Raw genomic sequence first — 17,680 nt, 5'->3', positions numbered from 1 at the left:
CAGTGACCAAGCTCCTCAGGTGTGTGATAAGCTCATATTGTTAGAGAACCTAAATTCAGTAGATGTGGGAGAAAGTTTTGTTCATTGCAACAGCGTACCTAAAATAGGAGTTGCTTTTTGGTAGCAGTGAGAAGGATTTTCATATTCCTGTGGTATCTGTGTAAGGAAAAAAAAGGAGAGGAAGAAAAAGACAAAATGCCTAACAAACAAATAGAAAAGAAACCAAAACCACAGAGACAAATGATCAAAGTATAAATAACTATGTCTTTAGCATGGTAGGAGGTGCTTTTGACCCCACCATTGGAGTGTCAATTGTGGTTATACGGCATGTACAAAATAGAAAGTAGGAAGTAATGAGAGAAAAGTAAAGTATACACTATTTATAAAAACTGTTTTGTTTTGTTTTGTTTATTAATGGTAGAAAGAGCATTTTCTTCCCATGCTGCAGTGGAATGTCCTCCCTGTTCCTGGGTGTCTGCACCCCACTGTTGAGATGGCTGTGCCAGTATACATGGGAAACAGAGATGAAATTGGGGTCTCAGATTAATTTTATCTCCTTGCAACATTGAGAAATGTTTACACAAGCAAAACCTGAATTCTCTCACTGAGAATTGTTGTTTGCTGATTATACAGAGAACATTTCCTTTTCCCCACTTTTCTTTGGCAAGAAAAAGAAGGAAACAGAGTGACATCTTTTCTGCTGTGGTCCTTGCTGAAAAGACAGAAGCCAGTGAGATTTAGCCCTTCTTTGGCAAGGCCACTTCATTTCTCATCACCTCAACATTGTGCCTCTAAGCACAGAATGGCATGTTTCTGCCAAACTGTTTTCTGTTGTGAGCAGAGGACTGATGTTGAGAAGATTTCTGTTCCAGTTGTTTTCTGTTCCCAAGAAAAGGATGGCTTTTACATGTGAAACAACACCAAAGAATTGTCGCTGCCATGGAAAGAGATACTGTATACTTTCTTATTCTTTGCAGCGTTACAGTCTCCACCCCACAGAGCCCAGCATAAGACCAGTCTGAAGACGTGTGACCTTCAGGCACCAGGTGCTAGTGCTGCTTGGTGCTTTTATGTTCCAAATATCTACAGTCCTTCGTAGCAGTTTGAGAGCAGAGCACTGTCTGTGCTAGGACCCACCAGTTTTCCATGGTAGTGACTCTTGAAGACCAACTGCAGCATCTTGATACGTGCTTTACAAGCCATGACCAAGGTGTTGAGAAGATCTTTCAAACTCCCCCTGCTGTAGAAGTGTTCCAGGGATGGCCTGAAGGACCTGCCTGCGGTGGCAAGGCCATAAGAGCCCAGGAAGACCAAAGAGAGCAGAGTGCTTATGCTGGGGCTTTCTCCTCACGGGGCATCTGTGCTGTTGCACATCCTCAGGTGCATCAGTGTCTTGTTTCCAATCCCTGTCAGGAGTGCTGTGTCACTGCATCACCCCTCTCTTTTCTTGGAAAGCTCAAGTTTGAAGAAGACTTAATGTGTAGGTGCATGGCAGATGGGGAGATGTCCTCAAAGAGATTGACAGCAAATCTGTGAGGTGGTGTTAATTTCTGCTACCCAAATTGGAGAGGTATTCTGTTCAGTAGGAATATTTTTGAGGAACTTCCTGCTTATGATTCCTATCGCTCTCATCATCAGGAGGACCAAAATGGAAAACCAGGAATTTCACCTGCTCCGTGTCTCCATACTGGCATCAGCTCAAACTGCAGTTCTACTCTCAGAGTAATGCAATTTCCCACATCCTGACTCTGACCAGGCTCTTTGGGAGTCCTTTTGTCTGCAGCTCATTCCAGTCCTCCCAGGAAAAGATGAAAGTGCTGAGAACTGCCACCTTCAGAGCTGTTTTGGGTCAGTCTCCTCCCAGGCAAGCTGTGCTGGTCCTCCTCCTGTTCCAAGAGCTGTTTGTGGAGCCTGGTCTGAACGTGAGGATGGGAAGGGATCACCAGAGCTGGGATGATTTAGTTTGCCTTTGCCCAATGGGCCATTTATCAGCATGAAAGAAAGTTGGACCAAAATTCTGGCCCATACCCAAAGACTGGCACTCAGCCTGCATTGAAATGTGATTTATTTCTTCCTGGGTTAAAGATTTTGGGAATTTCAGAGAAAAAGTTAAGATCCCCAATTAAGCTTGACAAATTTCAGATATTCATCTACATCAATATTATTCCAGCTCAGGGATTATTTCCCTATTTTATTGTTTATGGCAGCATCAAGAGAGCCATACTGTTTCTCCAGGATGCAGATACTGGTGAATGGTTTTAGGTTTGTGATTCAACTGAAGCATTGAATTTCCAAGAAGCAATTAATTTCCAAGAAGCTTTAAATCTGGATTTCATTTCAGGGAGACACGTCACATTGTTGGCACATACCTTACACGAGTTCTTCTACCCACAGGGCCTTTGGCAAGTCAGACACCACAAAAGCAAGGTTCTGTGGACTTTGTTGTCTCTTTTTTATTTTTATTTATATTTCATCCATTTTGTAATGGTGAAAAGAGAGGCAATATGTTGGCCAAGCAGCCACAACTGTTGATCCTCTGTACCTGGTAGGAGCGCAGTGAGGGTGTTCCTCAGGCTCAGGGTGTTCCTCAGGCTCAGGGTGGTGTTCCTCTGGGTGTTCCTTGGGCTTGTGTCCCCACAGCTCACCAGGCACCACTGCATCCATTGCAGGACCTGCACAAAGCGCAGCAGCGCTGGGCTGGCAGGCTCCAGCAGCTGGCATAGCACACACCCCCATCTCCAGGAGCTGATTCGGGGCTGAAGGCTCCCCGTGGTCCCAGAGCCCTGGCCCCACCATGGCCAGCCTGGGGAGGGCTGGGCAGCCCTGGTAGAATCACCACCTGGGCACACAAACAGCCTCGGTGGTGCTGAACCGGCCCTTGGCAGCCTCCTGATCCCATGAGGCACCTGAGAACATCTGTGCCACTGCAGCTGAGAACATCTGTGCCACTGCAGCTGAGAACATCTGTGCCACTGCAGCTGAGAACATCTGTGCCACTGCAGCCCAGAACATCTGTGCCACTGCAGCCCAGAACATCTGTGCCACTGCTCCTCAGAACATCTGTGCCACTGCAGCCCAGAACATCTGTGCCACTGCAGCCCAGAACATCTGTGCCACTGCACCTCGTAACATCTGTGCCACTGCAGCTCAAAACATCTGTGCCACTGCACCTCGTAACATCTGTGCCACTGCAGCCCAGAACATCTGTGCCACTGCTCCTCAGAACATCTGTGCCACTGCAGCCCAGAACATCTGTGCCACTGCAGCCCAGAACATCTGTGCCACTGCTCCTCAGAACATCTGTGCCACTGCAGCCCAGAACATCTGTGCCACTGCAGCTCAAAACATCTGTGCCACTGCGGCCCAGAACATCTGTGCCACTGCAGCTCAAAACATCTGTGCCACTGCAGCCCAGAACATCTGTGCCACTGCAGCTCAAAACATCTGTGCCACTGCAGCCCAGAACATCTGTGCCACTGCAGCTCAAAACATCTGTGCCACTGCTCCTCAGAACATCTGTGCCACTGCTCCTCAGAACATCTGTGCCACTGCATCTCAGGCCTCGCAGACCCCACAGCCCTGCATGCCCCGGCCCTGGCGTTCTCTGCAGCTCCGTGTCCATCTGTCCGTCTGTCCGTCTGTCCGTTTTTCCGTCCTGCAGAGCCTTGCTGGGCACAGCTCTGCAGTAACTCAGTGTTACCACAGCAAATGCTGCAGACACCTTGTCAGATGAATGATGCTAGAAAACAAAAATCATTATTCCTCAAAATGGGGGGGGGTTTATGATTAACTTAGACCAGTCTAAGACCTTTTTTGGCAATAATGTACCCAGAAATTTGCTATTATTTTATTACTGTACTTTCGGTTTTATCCCTGTTTTCATTTTCTCACATGTAATTCTGAGTTAGTATTTATTATTTTTTTCTTCACCAAGGATTGCTGGAATCTAAAAGGTGTTTCAGACAACTCAATCAAATAGCTAAAAAGGGTTTCTCTTCAAAGTAAAGTATTATTCCCTTTTCAGTCATATAGAAAATAGTCAAAAAGTGAAATCTTGATGCACCCGATGAGAACAATAGATTTGTGTTCAGCCTTTCCTTCTCTAAATTAGAAATCACAGTATAGACAATGGGATTTCTAAATCATATATTATACCTTATTCTCTGGTGGGAATAAAATGTTCATGTTTGCCTCCTTTTCTCTGTTTAACTTTGACTGCTGTGAACACTAGGAAGAATAACCCTGCAGCTTTTCTTTCTTTTTTTCTTTTTTTTTTTTTTTTTTAATCTATTCACTTTATACTTTTCAGACAGATTTTTCCCCGGGGTGAAACAAAGGTTAACTGAAATTTCCTCTGTTGTGTACCTGAACGAATCAGCAGTTTGAGAAGGAAATCCCATTGATGGGCAAAGAGAGTGACAGGCTCTATTTAAAGAATTCCCCCGACTGTGTGGTAGACCAACCATGCCATGAATTTAACTGTTCCTGTGGTCCCCATACTTGTACCCACCAAAAAGAGAGAAAAACCTACTTTGTTCTGCAAATGTTGCGCTAAGCTTTGAAAATCATGAGCCGCTGAGTTTTGTGAATTAACATGGCCAGCAGTGGCCAGCGCTGAAGGAAGCAGTGTTACAGCACAGACAGAAAACAGACAGGAAATTATGCATACTTACATAATGGAAAGGGCACCCTACGTGTTCATGTTTAGCATGTGTCCCTGCACTTCAGCAGTTCGATGTTACATATATTCCACAAAAATATGATTTACAGAATTGTCTTTTGCTTTGTTCACTGCACATTTTTATTCCCACTTGGTACATGAGGCCTTTACCCACACAGAGCTGCTGAATAAATGGAGCTGGGGGAGACACAGAAGGGCTCATGTGTGTAGGGGGTGCAGGATGGGTCGTTGAGAGGTTGTTTGACACAGAAATGGGGAACAGGGCCAAGATGTGGTGTCAGGGACCTGACTCGTTACAGTGGCAGGATGCACCAGCACTGCAGTGATTTCTGTACTTGTTAATGTCTGCTCTAACACCAAAAGTACCTCTCTGCCTGGTTAGGTGCTCTTGCCCCATCTGTGCTGTGGTCTGTGATGTCCCTGCAGTGGCCAGTCCAGCCAGACACGCTGCTGGGGGATGGAGCACCAGTCCTACCCCAGCTGCCAGAGCTTCCCCCTCTGGCAGTGGTGGTTAAGTCTTCCCCCTTGGGTCATACTGCTGAAGTTTGTTTAAAGTAACTTTTACAGCCCCTGGGGAGAGTTTCCTACTTTTGCAGGGGCTGCTCAGAGGTGTGTGAGTCTCTTTTCCTGTTTGAACTCTGGTTTGCTTTTGGCCAACTCTGCCTTTGCTTCAATCAACTGCTTACATTTTAATTAATTTCAAAATGGGTTGAGTATTGTTTGTTGGATTTTGTGATGCTTTTCAAAAATGGCAGATAAAGGTTGCTAAAAATAAAGCATTCCAGGGATTTCCCTACTGCCAAAACATGTGTGCATTACTGGCACATACATAATTTTAGGTATGGAGGGGAGAGGCAAGAGAGTCTTTTTTTTTCAGGAGAAAATGTCTCAAATTGAACTTCTGTCAACAATTCCATGGACTGATTTCCCTGTGGGAGATATGGATCTCTTTTAATGCTGTCTTAAAGAGATATTGACAGGTATTCCGTTAAGCAGCAGGTGTTTTGTTTTTAAGTAAACCATCTCTTTGTAATCAAGGAAAAGTTGAGAAATCCCTAGAAATGTCTAAGGAAAACACACCAGGGTTGATGCTGTCCCCCTCTGAGGGGCTGTGTGAGCAGCTGGAATGTGCAGAGGGGGCTGCAGCCCCCTGGCCAGCAAGCACCTCCTGTGAGGAGGGGTCTGGAGGATGGACCTGGAGCTGCTGGAGTGGGAGCCTCGGCCAGCACCTGCAGGAACAACTTCTTCTCCCTGGGGGCAGGTGTGCAGTGAGCTGGGTGTGGGGGCGTGATGCTCACGTGTGCACACACACAGACACGCCCAGACCCACGGACAGCACTGTGCAGACACACAGACACACACAGACATGCCCAGACACACGGACAGCACTGTGCAGACACACAGACACACACAGACATGTCCCTGCAGACACACGGACAGCACTGTGCAGACACACAGACACACACAGACATGCCCAGACACACAGACAGCACTGTGCAGACACACAGACACACACAGACATGCCCAGACACACGGACAGCACTGTGCAGACACACAGACACGCACAGACATGTCCCTGCAGACACACAGACAGCACTGTGCAGACACACAGACACACACAGACATGCCCAGACACACGGACAGCACTGTGCAGACACACAGACACACACAGACATGCCCAGACACACGGACAGCACTGTGCAGACACACAGACACGCACAGACATGTCCCTGCAGACACACAGACAGCACTGTGCAGACACACAGACACACACAGACATGCCCAGACACACGGACAGCACTGTGCAGACACACAGACACACACAGACATGCCCAGACACACGGACAGCACTGTGCAGACACACAGACACGCACAGACATGTCCCTGCAGACACACAGACAGCACTGTGCAGACACACAGACACGCAGAGACATGCCCAGACACACAGACAGCACTGTGCAGACACACAGACACACACAGACATGCCCAGACACACGGACAGCACTGTGCAGACACACACAGACATGTCCCTGCAGACACACAGACACACACAGACATGTCCCTGCAGACACACAGACAGCACTGTGCAGACACACAGACACGCAGAGACATGCCCAGACACACGGACAGCACTGTGCAGACACACAGACACACACAGACATGTCCCTGCAGACCCACGGACAGCACTGTGCAGACACACAGACACATTTATCGATATGCTCCTACTCTGCCAGCAGGGAAAGGTGTGCAGTGTGCCCTGGCCCTCAGTGACCCAAATTCCTGTCCTTCACAGCACCTGGGGTCGCGAGGCCACCTCGGTTTCTGTTTCAGGACAGTGCACTGGCACACTGTCATTCCTTTTCCTTTTGTCAGCAGGGCTACTCGGGCACAGAAAATGTGAAACTCATTGTAGCAAGCTCCATTGCTGTAAGACTTGGATCACTTTGGGTCACACATAATCAGGAATTCTCAGATGTATGTAATACGTCACAATGTGAAATTCTTACAGATCTAGTGATTTTTAGGGGTTTTAAGGCTTATAATTTTGAAATGCTCTTCCACTAGCAGCAGAAGCTGTGTCCTGGTGTGGTAAATATTGCTCAGAGATATTCTGAAACAGTCCTTGCCATGGAGATCCTACAGTAGAATATAATTAGAGTTCTCTATTCTGTAATATGCTATATTAATTAGCAGTCAAAATCCAATTTTTAAAGCCCAGCTTTGAAATGTATTTGCCCTTCAGGCCCATGTATCATTGTGCCACAGCTTGAAGTTTCCTGTGCTACTGGGCTGATCATAAAATCAAATAAATAAAATACATCTCATCATGCATTTTCCAATTAGACGGAAGGAGGACATGACCACTTGCCTTCTTCTTTTGGGAAATGTAGTGGCTTATTTTCAAAGTTGAATGTCCATGCTCTGCAGCTTCTCTGTTGTTGAGGAAGGTGATGACACAAACCCTTGCAGGACAGGCACAGCTTGTGTAAGGATATGTTTTGTCCCAGCCCTGATGAGTGAAACACGAGTGTGATTTTGGGGGGGTCGCAGCCCATGGCCAGCAGTGCCCTGCCCTGCCTGGCCAGGGCAGCCTGATCAGCTGCCGGGGTCCCTGGTGGAGCAGCACGGCAGATAAGGAAATTTTGTGAACCGTTTATTGTTTCTTCTGAGTCAGTGTTTTGTTCCATGGAAGCAGATTGTTCCCCCGGGCAATTTCAGGTTTTGACTGCTGGTCCTCCTTCTCCCTCCTCCCCTCCTCTCCCTGTCTGGGATGAAAGAGGGGAGGTTTGAATGCACATTGAACAGTGGTCCTAAATCTGGCTTCACCCCGAGCGCTGCTCAGAAATTTACATTTTCATGCTGGTGGAAGGATACATGTGAATCTCAATGATCTTTCAAAATTTTTCTTTAAATAAAAGCAAAGCTGTTGCTTGCCATTCATCCCATTGCGCAGGGGCAGAGGACAGCCAAAATGTGGTACTTGATAAAGGGAGAACCTTGTGCAGGGCTTCCATTTTCATATAAATGGTGTATATTTTACATCCTCCTCTTCCCTGATCTGCAGTTTGACAACACCATTTTCTCAAAGTATAAATAAAAGAAGTTTATACAGTAAAATCTGTTGTATTTTTTTTTTTTTTTTTTTGTATGGAAATGTATATAATCATAGTACAGAAATTCATCTTAATCTTAGTATTGAACTTAGTGTAGAAATTAATCTTATAGAGGAGGTAGCATTTAACAAACGAAGATGAGGAAGATTAAAAGCACAAATATATCAAAGATGTTCTTGGTTTTATTTAACTCACAGAAAGCTTTAAGTAAGTTTCATATGTGCAACTTCTCCACAGGAAAAGGGGGAAATCTTGACAGAGATTGTCTGAGTAAGTCTTTGAACTGCTGTATTCTGAAGAGTAAAAATAAAACTAAAGCAAATGCAAAAACAAAGCAATCACAGTCCTTCATTCAGGCAGAAATCCACCCTCTGTGCATGCCCACCTTAAAGAAAGCGAGAAGTGCTCTGCTGTGGTCCTGGCATTGGCCCTGGAGGACACCAGGACATCGGTTGCGCCGGGCTTCGCGAGGGATGGAGCTCCCAGCAAGCGGCGTGTGCCTGCCCAGGGCTGCCCTCCCTGCCTCAGGTCGTGGTCTGTGGGGTGGGAGAGCGTCATCCTCGGGCAGCCCGAGGGGTTGGTGAACCCAGCTGTGGTCCCTTAGCCCTTCTGTGTTGATTTTGGGTGCCAGCTGCCCACCTGCCCCGGGGCAAAGCCACTGCTGTGCCCTCGGGGGAGGCTGCTCCTGCCTGAGGCTGGGTGACAAAAGAGGTGACGAGGGCTGCAGGCTGCAGAGAGTGTGGCATCACCCCAACACCCCAAGTTGGTGGTGCTGCTGCATGGTGAGCCAAGGGAGCAGCCAGGACAGTGCAGGAGTGGCCAGGAGCCACCCCCAGGGCACTGGGATTGTCTGCAAGACGCATCAATTCACCCAAATAAGCAAACAAAATCAGAAGGAAGGGGAAGTATCTGTCAATTTGAGAAGAGGTTTGTGATTTATTTTGTGATCTAGAGCCAGACAAAACACTGTGGTCAGCGAGAAATATTGTTGCAGATTTTTCTATGTGTCTCTACAGCAGGATTTCTACTTGGTTGCAGAAGCAAAACTCTCCTTAGGTGTTTCAGTCTGAAGAACTTACTGCGTGTGAAAACAAAGCCTTATGCAATCTATTGTGAGTTAGAATTAACTTTTATATCACCAAACAGATTTAGTAAAGGGAGATTTTGTTGTAATATTTAATTCAGCATTAAAGCTCTTGTATTCATTTTCTGAGTGGAGCAGTTTTAGCTTCTCGTATTAGGAGTATTTGAATCATTGTATCATGGTTTTCCCCTGTGAAGCTGGGGATTTTGACAGTGAAGAAGAGAAACTTGGTTTGTTTGCCCTCAGGAAGGACATGCCTAGTGATTAACAGGAGTTAATTCGCTCATAATTTTGATCTGTGACCATTCTGCATGTGCATTTCTGTGCAACACGGCACTTGCAGTGCTGACTGCCAAGGCAGAGCTTTGAATTACAAATACCTTTTTCCTTGTGAATTAATTTCCTTAACAGGCATTTAAGCCATAAATAATGCACTCAAATATGACAGCGTTTCTTTACTTTCATTGATCAGGCCTCAAAAGGCTTGATTTTCTCCGGAGTGTACCCACAACTCGCTGCTGCCGTGAGGCCCTGGCGCGTCCCTGTCCCATCCCTGCTCCCTGTGATCCCGAACGGTGCTGGGGTGACAGTGCAGGTGGCTGCTGGAGCCCTGGCAGTGGCAGTCACTTTGTGTGCCACGACTTACACATCACTTACACACACATGATGTGCCTTACACATCATTCACATCACTTTTTTAACTGGCTGGTTAGTGCATTACCAGTGTCTCAGTGGCAGTCGATGGCATGAGCGAAATTGAAAGTAGAAGTACTTGAGGGTGTTGTTCAGGTGAGAACATGTGCTGAGAGCCCTGACTGTTGAATGAAGTGCAGCAGTAAGCGGGTGCTGTGCTCTAAAGCACCTGAGTGACATACCTTGTGTCCCGATACCACATCACACGCTTCAGCCAAAATTACTGACTTTTTCAGTAAATGAAGAGGAAGCCATAAAATTATAGATTATACAGTTCTAATTTGTAGTCATCCACCTTCTAATGGAAATGAGCAGTACGATCAAAATTGGAGAAATTTTTGCTGTCTGTAAATTGTGATGATGTTGTGATTTTTGTTAGTAACGTGGATGCCTTGGATTCAGATGCAGGATCAGCACGGGCAGTTTGCATTTAAAAGTGTGCAAACATGTGCACACAGGTTGTAGTGCTTGCTGTGAGGTACAGTGAGGTGAGCACCTGTGCTGAGCTGGATCCCCCTGCAGCGGCGAGGAGCTGCTGTGGGAGCACAGCCGTGTGTGCACAGCCAGAGCACTGCAGGATTTTTAACAGCTCTGGCTGCATCCCCTCTCCTTTAGCTTACTGCCCTTCCATTTCCTTCTTGGTTTGCTTCTTTTCCCTCCTGCCAGCCCAAAGGCTGCCTGTGAGAAGGTTGTGGCATGACAGTCAATAATTCAGTGTGTCCTCCTGATTTATTGCACATTACCAAGCCCTGTTTGGAAGCAGATTTGCTCAGCTTACAGTCTGGGTGTCTGAGGTTGTGCTCAGCCTTGTTGGTGTGCAGCAGTCAGGATGCAGGGCTGCAGGAGCAGAGCTGGGGAATTGGCTCGGAGGAGAAGGGTGTGCTGTGCAGTAACTTCTTGTTCGTGTGCTGCCACGCCTGCAGCCTCGGGGCTGGAGCTGGGCATCCCCACAAACACAGGCAGGGACAGCTCCAAGGGCTGGAATCAGGACCTTTGGAGCCCATGCCTCTGGAAGAGTTAAATCCTCACCTGAATTTAAACCCCAGGGGTCAGGACAAGAGTGTGGTGTTAGAAAAACTTCTCCCAATAATTGCACGTGTACTGATACTCAAGTCAGGCAGATTTGGTGCCCAGTGGGTCAGTGGCTTTCCTTTACCAAAGATGGAACTACTTTCTCTGCTTTAGTGCATCAAAACCTGTTAGCATTTTTAATAACTGCAGTAATCATCATGTTGAATATATTATAGAAAAATATTCATATAAATTAAATATAATTAATTTTAATTTTGTTTTTCAGGAAAACCTGATGTGAACTGGTCCATCTCTCATAAAGACTTAGAGGTAAATACAGACAACCAATTTTTTCTATAATTCTTTATTTTGTTGCTTATTAATAAGCAGAATAAAGTAAATGGGATTGAAAAAACCCTCTGTCATGTTTTTGTGGGATAATTAGCAGCGTCCTCTCACAGGAGGAAGGAGTTCTTGAGTTGGGGCTGGATAGAGGCAGGAAGGGACAGGGGTGTCAAGAGCTGGAGTGCTTCCACAGACTGTGCAAGGTGGACTGCAGTTCTTCCTTCCTGGTCTCTTTGGAGCCCCAGAGCTGTTCAGGGCAGCCTGGTCCCCTTGCCAGGCAGCACTGGGAGCCAGCAGAGTGTGGAGCCTGCCTGGGCTCGGCTGCAGCGTGGAGCAGCCAAGAGGAGTGAGTTTCAGCTGCTCTGTCCAACTCCTTCCCTTTTTCTTTCCAATGTCCAGTATTGCTGATACAATCGAGTGACATTAACAAATTCTTTCCCTGAGGAGAAATGATATTTTTATACCTTTCCTGTTCACTCATCCAAAATTTCATGTATTTTTTTTAAACTTGGGATGTTTACTAGGCAATGACATTTGTAGATAGGATTTTCAATTCTGGCTCACTAAACAGAAAGTATGTGTGAGGTCACTGGGAGAGAGACAGTTGCTTCCCTCTCTCTCTTTTTTTTTTTTTTTTTTTTTTCTTTTAAAGTCTTTCTTTACAATTGCAAATTGCAGATTTCATCCAGACTTGTAGAGCATTGTACTTTGTCCAAGCAGTTTGCCTTAATGTGTGCGAGGGAATATGTAACTTGCATTTGCAATTGATGTTCATTATATTTGTGTTCTGGGGAAAATTCCAGTTTGTTGTGACATAGCAGAGTGAGTAAATCTTGGCTAATTGAGAGAAAGCTTCACAACTGCAAAGTTTTAAATAGCACAAAAGAATGTCCTGAAGCAGAAGTTCAAATGAGAACTTTCCTTCCAGACAGTGCAGGTTTCTCTGTAACAGAATTACCCATTCCAAACCTGGATGTGTAAATTGTACATGGGAAACATTAGATTTCTGCTGGATCACTGCCAGCAGTGACCTTTATAATTCCCAGTTCCCAAAGCACAGAATCTCAAGTGGTAAATGCATTTCCCTCTCTGTTTCACTAGGCACAGATCTCCAACTATGGGGCGGTGAGGCACAGCAGCATGCGGTACTACAGAGCTGACAAAAGTGTTACTTGCAGGAACTGCAACAGACCAGGACATTTGTCCAAGAACTGTCCCACTCCAAAGGTAAATGCAATGCTTAAATCACTGGAATATTCAGCTGTTTTCCTAGTATAACTTTGTGCTTGCTATTAGAAGCATTGTTTCAGTGGTTTATCCTTTCTTTGAAGCAGTGCTCTGAGTTGCAGGACAGCTTGCACAAAGTTTACTGTGTGAAAGTATCCCTCTGTTTGGTGATGTCATTGCTTTTATTGTTTTTATAAAAAAATATATGCAGAATTATATCATATAGAATCATATTGAATGGTTTGTGTTGGAAGGGACCTTAAAGATTAATTCGTTTCCCCTCTGCCGTGGGCAGGAACAACTTCTACTAAACCATGTAAACTGAGAAAAAAAATATCAACTGCCTTACCAAAATGTCTTTTTTTCGTATGGTAAAACAGTTGGCAAGAGTAACATATTTTTCAATCGTACTTTCAACAAGGAGAATCTATTGAATCAGAAATACAGTAAATAAGTGAAAGCAGAAAGTATAATGAGCCATGATATGAACAGTGTTAAAAACCATGGACAACACAATACTGGAGCTAACTTTAAGAAGCTCAGATAAATGCCACAGATTCCAAAAGTTTGTCCTGTGGTTAGGGGTTTAAAAGTCAGTCAGTACACTGTCAAGAAGTGGGAGCCATGGCATGACAGCCCAGATTTAGCAACCCCCACAACAGAGTCCATAAAACCCTCTGTCCTTGGGGCTGTTACCCACCAGGATGCTCAGAATGACCACATCCCACCCAGCCCCAGGGGGAAATACACTCACTCACTGGGAGAACTGGCTTTACAGAGGTACAGGTCTGGCCTCAGAACAGCTGGCTGCACGTTACGTTTGTCACCCCATGTGCTGAATTGTGAGAGGCTGTGCCGCTGAGTCCGGAGGGCAGCGGGTGCCCACGCGGCTCCCCCGACACAGCCCGTGTGGGGGCTGCAGAGCTGGAGGGACCTATTGGAACACTGTCACTTAACATGATTCTGTTCTTGTTCCTCCACAGAAAGCTCCCCCGTGCTGTCTGTGTGCAGGAAGAGACCATCTGCAGCACAGCTGCCCAGCACGTTTCTGCCTGAACTGCTGCTTGCCCGGGCACTATTTCAAGGAATGCCTGGAGAGAGCCTATTGGAACAAACACTGCAACCGCTGCGACATGAAGGGCCACTATGCTGATGTGAGTATGGCCCTTGGCACAGAGATCTGGCGTGGTTTGGTTTGTGTCTGTCAAAAACTGAATTTACCGTGGCTGCAATCTCTTCATGTTACTTTGATTTCACGTAGTGCCTATTTGTATATGCATATGAAAATGCTGTGCTTAGTCATTGCTTTACACCGTCACAGTTTTCACGGAGAAAGAAAACAAACTAAAGCATTTTCAGCACTTGGTCTTCAGTTTGGTTCAATTCAGCAGTGGTGGACACAAATGTCCTTTTTCCTGGGGAATGAAAGGTGTAGGGAGGTTGAAATCAGGAGATGCAGTGCTGCAAGTGTACCATGAAGTAAAGAGAAACTCTGATGCATCAGGAGTTCCAGACCTATGCTTGTTTCACTATGATCAGATATTAATCACTGAAAATACTATTAGAGAGAAGTAGTTTGAAGGCTTTGGGTTTGACAAGATCTACTAAAGTAAAACATGGAAGAAAATTAAAGGGAGAACAGACACAGTTGTCTCTTTCTTTCATCTTGTATTACGTTATTATGGTTTTATATGTCCCCAAAATTCAGTCCTATATGTAGCAGTCAAGCTTTTATGATTTTTTTTCTCTTGAATTAAACACAAATAAGGATAAAAGGCAAATGGTTATAATTTTGGCATACATTCACACTTCAGTGTCTAACTATAGATATGGCCTATATGTTTGGTTTTCAAATACACCTGTGGGATTCCGTAAATAAAAAATCCGTGGGATTTTTTTGAAACTCAGAAATATTTGAATCTTTTTCTAAATGTCTCCTTCCTGCCTTTATTTCTTCTGTTTGATCAAAGAGCATGTCACAGTGGTACATGAGATGTGCAAAGGTCAGCCAATATATTTGGGAGGTGCTATTTCTTATGATATTTGAATGTGTTACAGATGTACTTTTGCTTATAGCTAATGTGCCCACAATACCTTTAAAGAATGTGAATTGTACATTTCTGCACCCTCATTGTGGTAGGCAGCGAGACAAAATTGCAAACTGTAATGAAGCATCTTTTCTTTGCCATCTTTTCTCTTTTACACATTTTATGACACCAGTTTCATAAACTGATGTTTTCTTTAAAGAATCATGAGTGCTCTATCATATAAGCGTTGAAATCCTACCTGAGCCATGCAGGGTATCAGGAACATCTCAGCATGTATTTTTAATGCTCATTTGGGTCCACCTTTAATCAGAAAGGTTTTTCTTTGAAACTTTGGACAGTTCTTGTGTGCTTCTGCATGGGAGCTGTGAAGATTTAGATTTAGACATATTTGAAATCTGAATCTGTGTCATTCATCTCTGTGAATACTGGGGCATCAGAGCAGGAGCTCACCTGCCCAGTCCTCAGAGAGAGAGATGGCATGGCAGAGCAAAGGCAAAGGAATCAAAACCAACAGTAAATCTTTCCTGAGATCAGAGCAGACAGGCTGTGAAGCCAACAGGTGGTCAAGACATGAAAGGAACACTTGGACAGGACAAGGTTGCTACTCGTGGCCTCTAGGTGTTTTTTGCAGCTGGGATGTTCATAGTGGAAGAAACCAGTGATGTTCCCATGCTGTAACCTTACTTTGAGGAGGGGAGCAGCAGAGAATTTGTCAAATGGAAGAGAATGTGAGAGCACTAGCCCGTTACCAAAACTGGTAATGACTGCGCAAAAGCTGCAGAGGAGCATGAGGGTGAAATGGCCCAGCCAGCCATGGCAGCAGACACCTTGTGCTTGGTGCATGAGTGTAACTGAGTTGTTAATGCAAGGACAGCGTGTAGGGGATGCCCCAGGGAGAGCTGGGGGTCCCAGACTCCCAGCTGCACATGTGCATCAAGCCAGGGGCAGGAACCATGGTGGTGGCATGTTGGAATGGGTGTATAAACATAAAATACATGGGGTGATTCAAGGCTGCTTTTGTAAAGGAAATCCCACTTCTCAGGGATCTCTGGAGTTCTTCAAAGGAGCAGGTTGACAAGCATGTGTGTAAACATGATCCAGTTGACACAGTCTACAAATTCCAAAAGGCGTTTTACAAAGTTCCTGACCAAAAGCTTTCAAGCAAACTAAACAGGCATGGAGTAAGAGGATAAAGGTGGGATATGCTAGTGTGACATGGAAAAGGGTCAACAATGGGGCAACAAGACTGGCTGAGAAGACTGAATTACTTACAGAGTCAGTACTGTGAGCCAGCTATGCAGAACTGCCCAAGAGCTGTAAGAATCAGAGGGAGAACACAAAATGGCAATTGACATTGAGTGGCAATAAATGTAAAGTAAAAATAATCCTATCTTGGCATATGGAATAACAGGTTCTGCATATTACTGTTCAGCACTCAGATCCTAGTTATAAGATATGATTCCACAAAAAATCAGTTAAGTCTTCACAACCTGTTAAAAAAAAAAAATTGGTGAAATGTTAGGAATCCTCAGGAAAGCAGGATGAGCCTGGGTGAAGGTTTGGTCCGTATCTTCTGTATCCTTCAGCATGGCCACAGTTCCTCAGCCTGCAAGGGAGGTGACACAGGGAAGAGTCTGTAAAGAGCTTCGGAATCATCTGTCATGGGAGATGGTGGTCAGGGAACATCATTTCTTCCAGTACACCTGCCAAAGGCAGGTTGGGAAGAGACAGTCCAAGGTGTCTCTGTGCAGTCAGCAGCAGACCTGGAGGCTCCTTTCTGAGGGATGCAGATCTGCCCTGCTTCCAGAGGAAATGGGAGCAGTTCTTGGAAGAGAAAGCACAGAATCCTATAACACCAGGTTGGAAGGGACTTCATGGATCATCTGATCATCATCACCAACGTTTCTTGGCAAAAGCGTGGTCTACGCAAGACAGCCCAGCCAATTCCTAAGAGTGTCCAATTCTGAGGAACCCACCGCTTCCCTCAAGAGATGATTGTTCTCATCATGAAAAGTTTTCTCCTGTGTCCACCTGAGATCTCCCCGGGAGTAACTTGTAGCTTGTCTTTCCTATGTGACTCCTTGAAAAAAAGGGAAATCCCCCTCTTCTTGTTATCAAACATACGTTATGAAATGCTTCGGATGCTCAAAGGAAGTTGTAATTTGTCCTTCTCAGCAAGTTCACTCCCTTTTAATATAAATCAGAGGGTGCAGAACAGGCTCTTGTGCACAGTCTGTCACACTGACTTTCCACTTCGGTCCAGAAGTGAATGTGAGGCAGTTCAAGGTGCTTCACCTAGTTTATTTAGAAAACATTCACAGTTACTGAAACCATTTTAAGGTCATACATTTATGATCTGCTAGATCAGTCTCTTCTCCTGAGACAGCGCTGAGAACATACAGAGTCCTCTTAGCTGGAGGTGGACTGGAAGCAGCCTGGCCTCGCATGGTTTCCTTGGGAGGGTCATCAGAGGAGCTGCTTTTGACTGATTCAGTGGCAGTTTGGTGGATGTCATGAGCCTTGTGGTTGATGTGCAGCCTCACCTGCCAGCAGCAGGGTGGGAGATGGGCTCCATGAATCTGCAGGGAGAGGGCAGAGGGGGCAATGTCTCCATGTATCCCTGGGGAAACCAGCATGGGGTGCTGGATGGGCTCTCCAGGAGCTGGCAGACAGCAGTGCCCAGTTCTTGGTGTCCTATAGCCCCGCTGTGTCTGATGGCCCCATCCAAATGTCCAAATACTGTTGTTGTCAGCACTCCTCCTTATGAACCAGCTGGGTGCTTCGACCGGCATCTTCTCTGCATATTCTGAGAACTTCCTGGGCGTGCCAAGTGCCACTGGCCTCTTCTCTCTGGGAAGGTTCCTTCTGCCTTTGTTGTCTCTGGCGTAGTGCGGTGGGCTGGGATGGAGCTGGAGTTGCTGGGATCATTCCACGGGGACAGCTGGCATGCATGTGGCCCATTTTCCCTGGGCAGAGA

The 17,680-nt window shown here is 45.8% G+C and overlaps 1 protein-coding gene across 2 annotated transcripts in view; it reads left to right on the top strand.

Moving 5' to 3' along the window:
• The window catches only part of ZCCHC7 (zinc finger CCHC-type containing 7), a 90,571-nt gene that overhangs the window by 47,476 nt on the left and 25,415 nt on the right, over positions 1 to 17,680 (top strand). For both annotated transcript variants that reach the window (XM_054003903.1, XM_054003902.1), the window contains 3 exons: positions 11,370 to 11,413; positions 12,530 to 12,655; positions 13,639 to 13,809. In XM_054003903.1, the coding sequence (XP_053859878.1) occupies positions 11,370 to 11,413; positions 12,530 to 12,655; positions 13,639 to 13,809 (341 nt within the window). The remainder of the gene's footprint in view (positions 1 to 11,369; positions 11,414 to 12,529; positions 12,656 to 13,638; positions 13,810 to 17,680) is intronic.

Source organism: Vidua macroura, chromosome Z, assembly GCF_024509145.1.
Source record: "Vidua macroura isolate BioBank_ID:100142 chromosome Z, ASM2450914v1, whole genome shotgun sequence".
Lineage (NCBI taxonomy): Eukaryota > Metazoa > Chordata > Aves > Passeriformes > Viduidae > Vidua > Vidua macroura.
The sequence above is the reverse complement of the archived record's forward strand: the minus strand, read 5'-3'. Positions and strand labels throughout refer to the sequence as shown.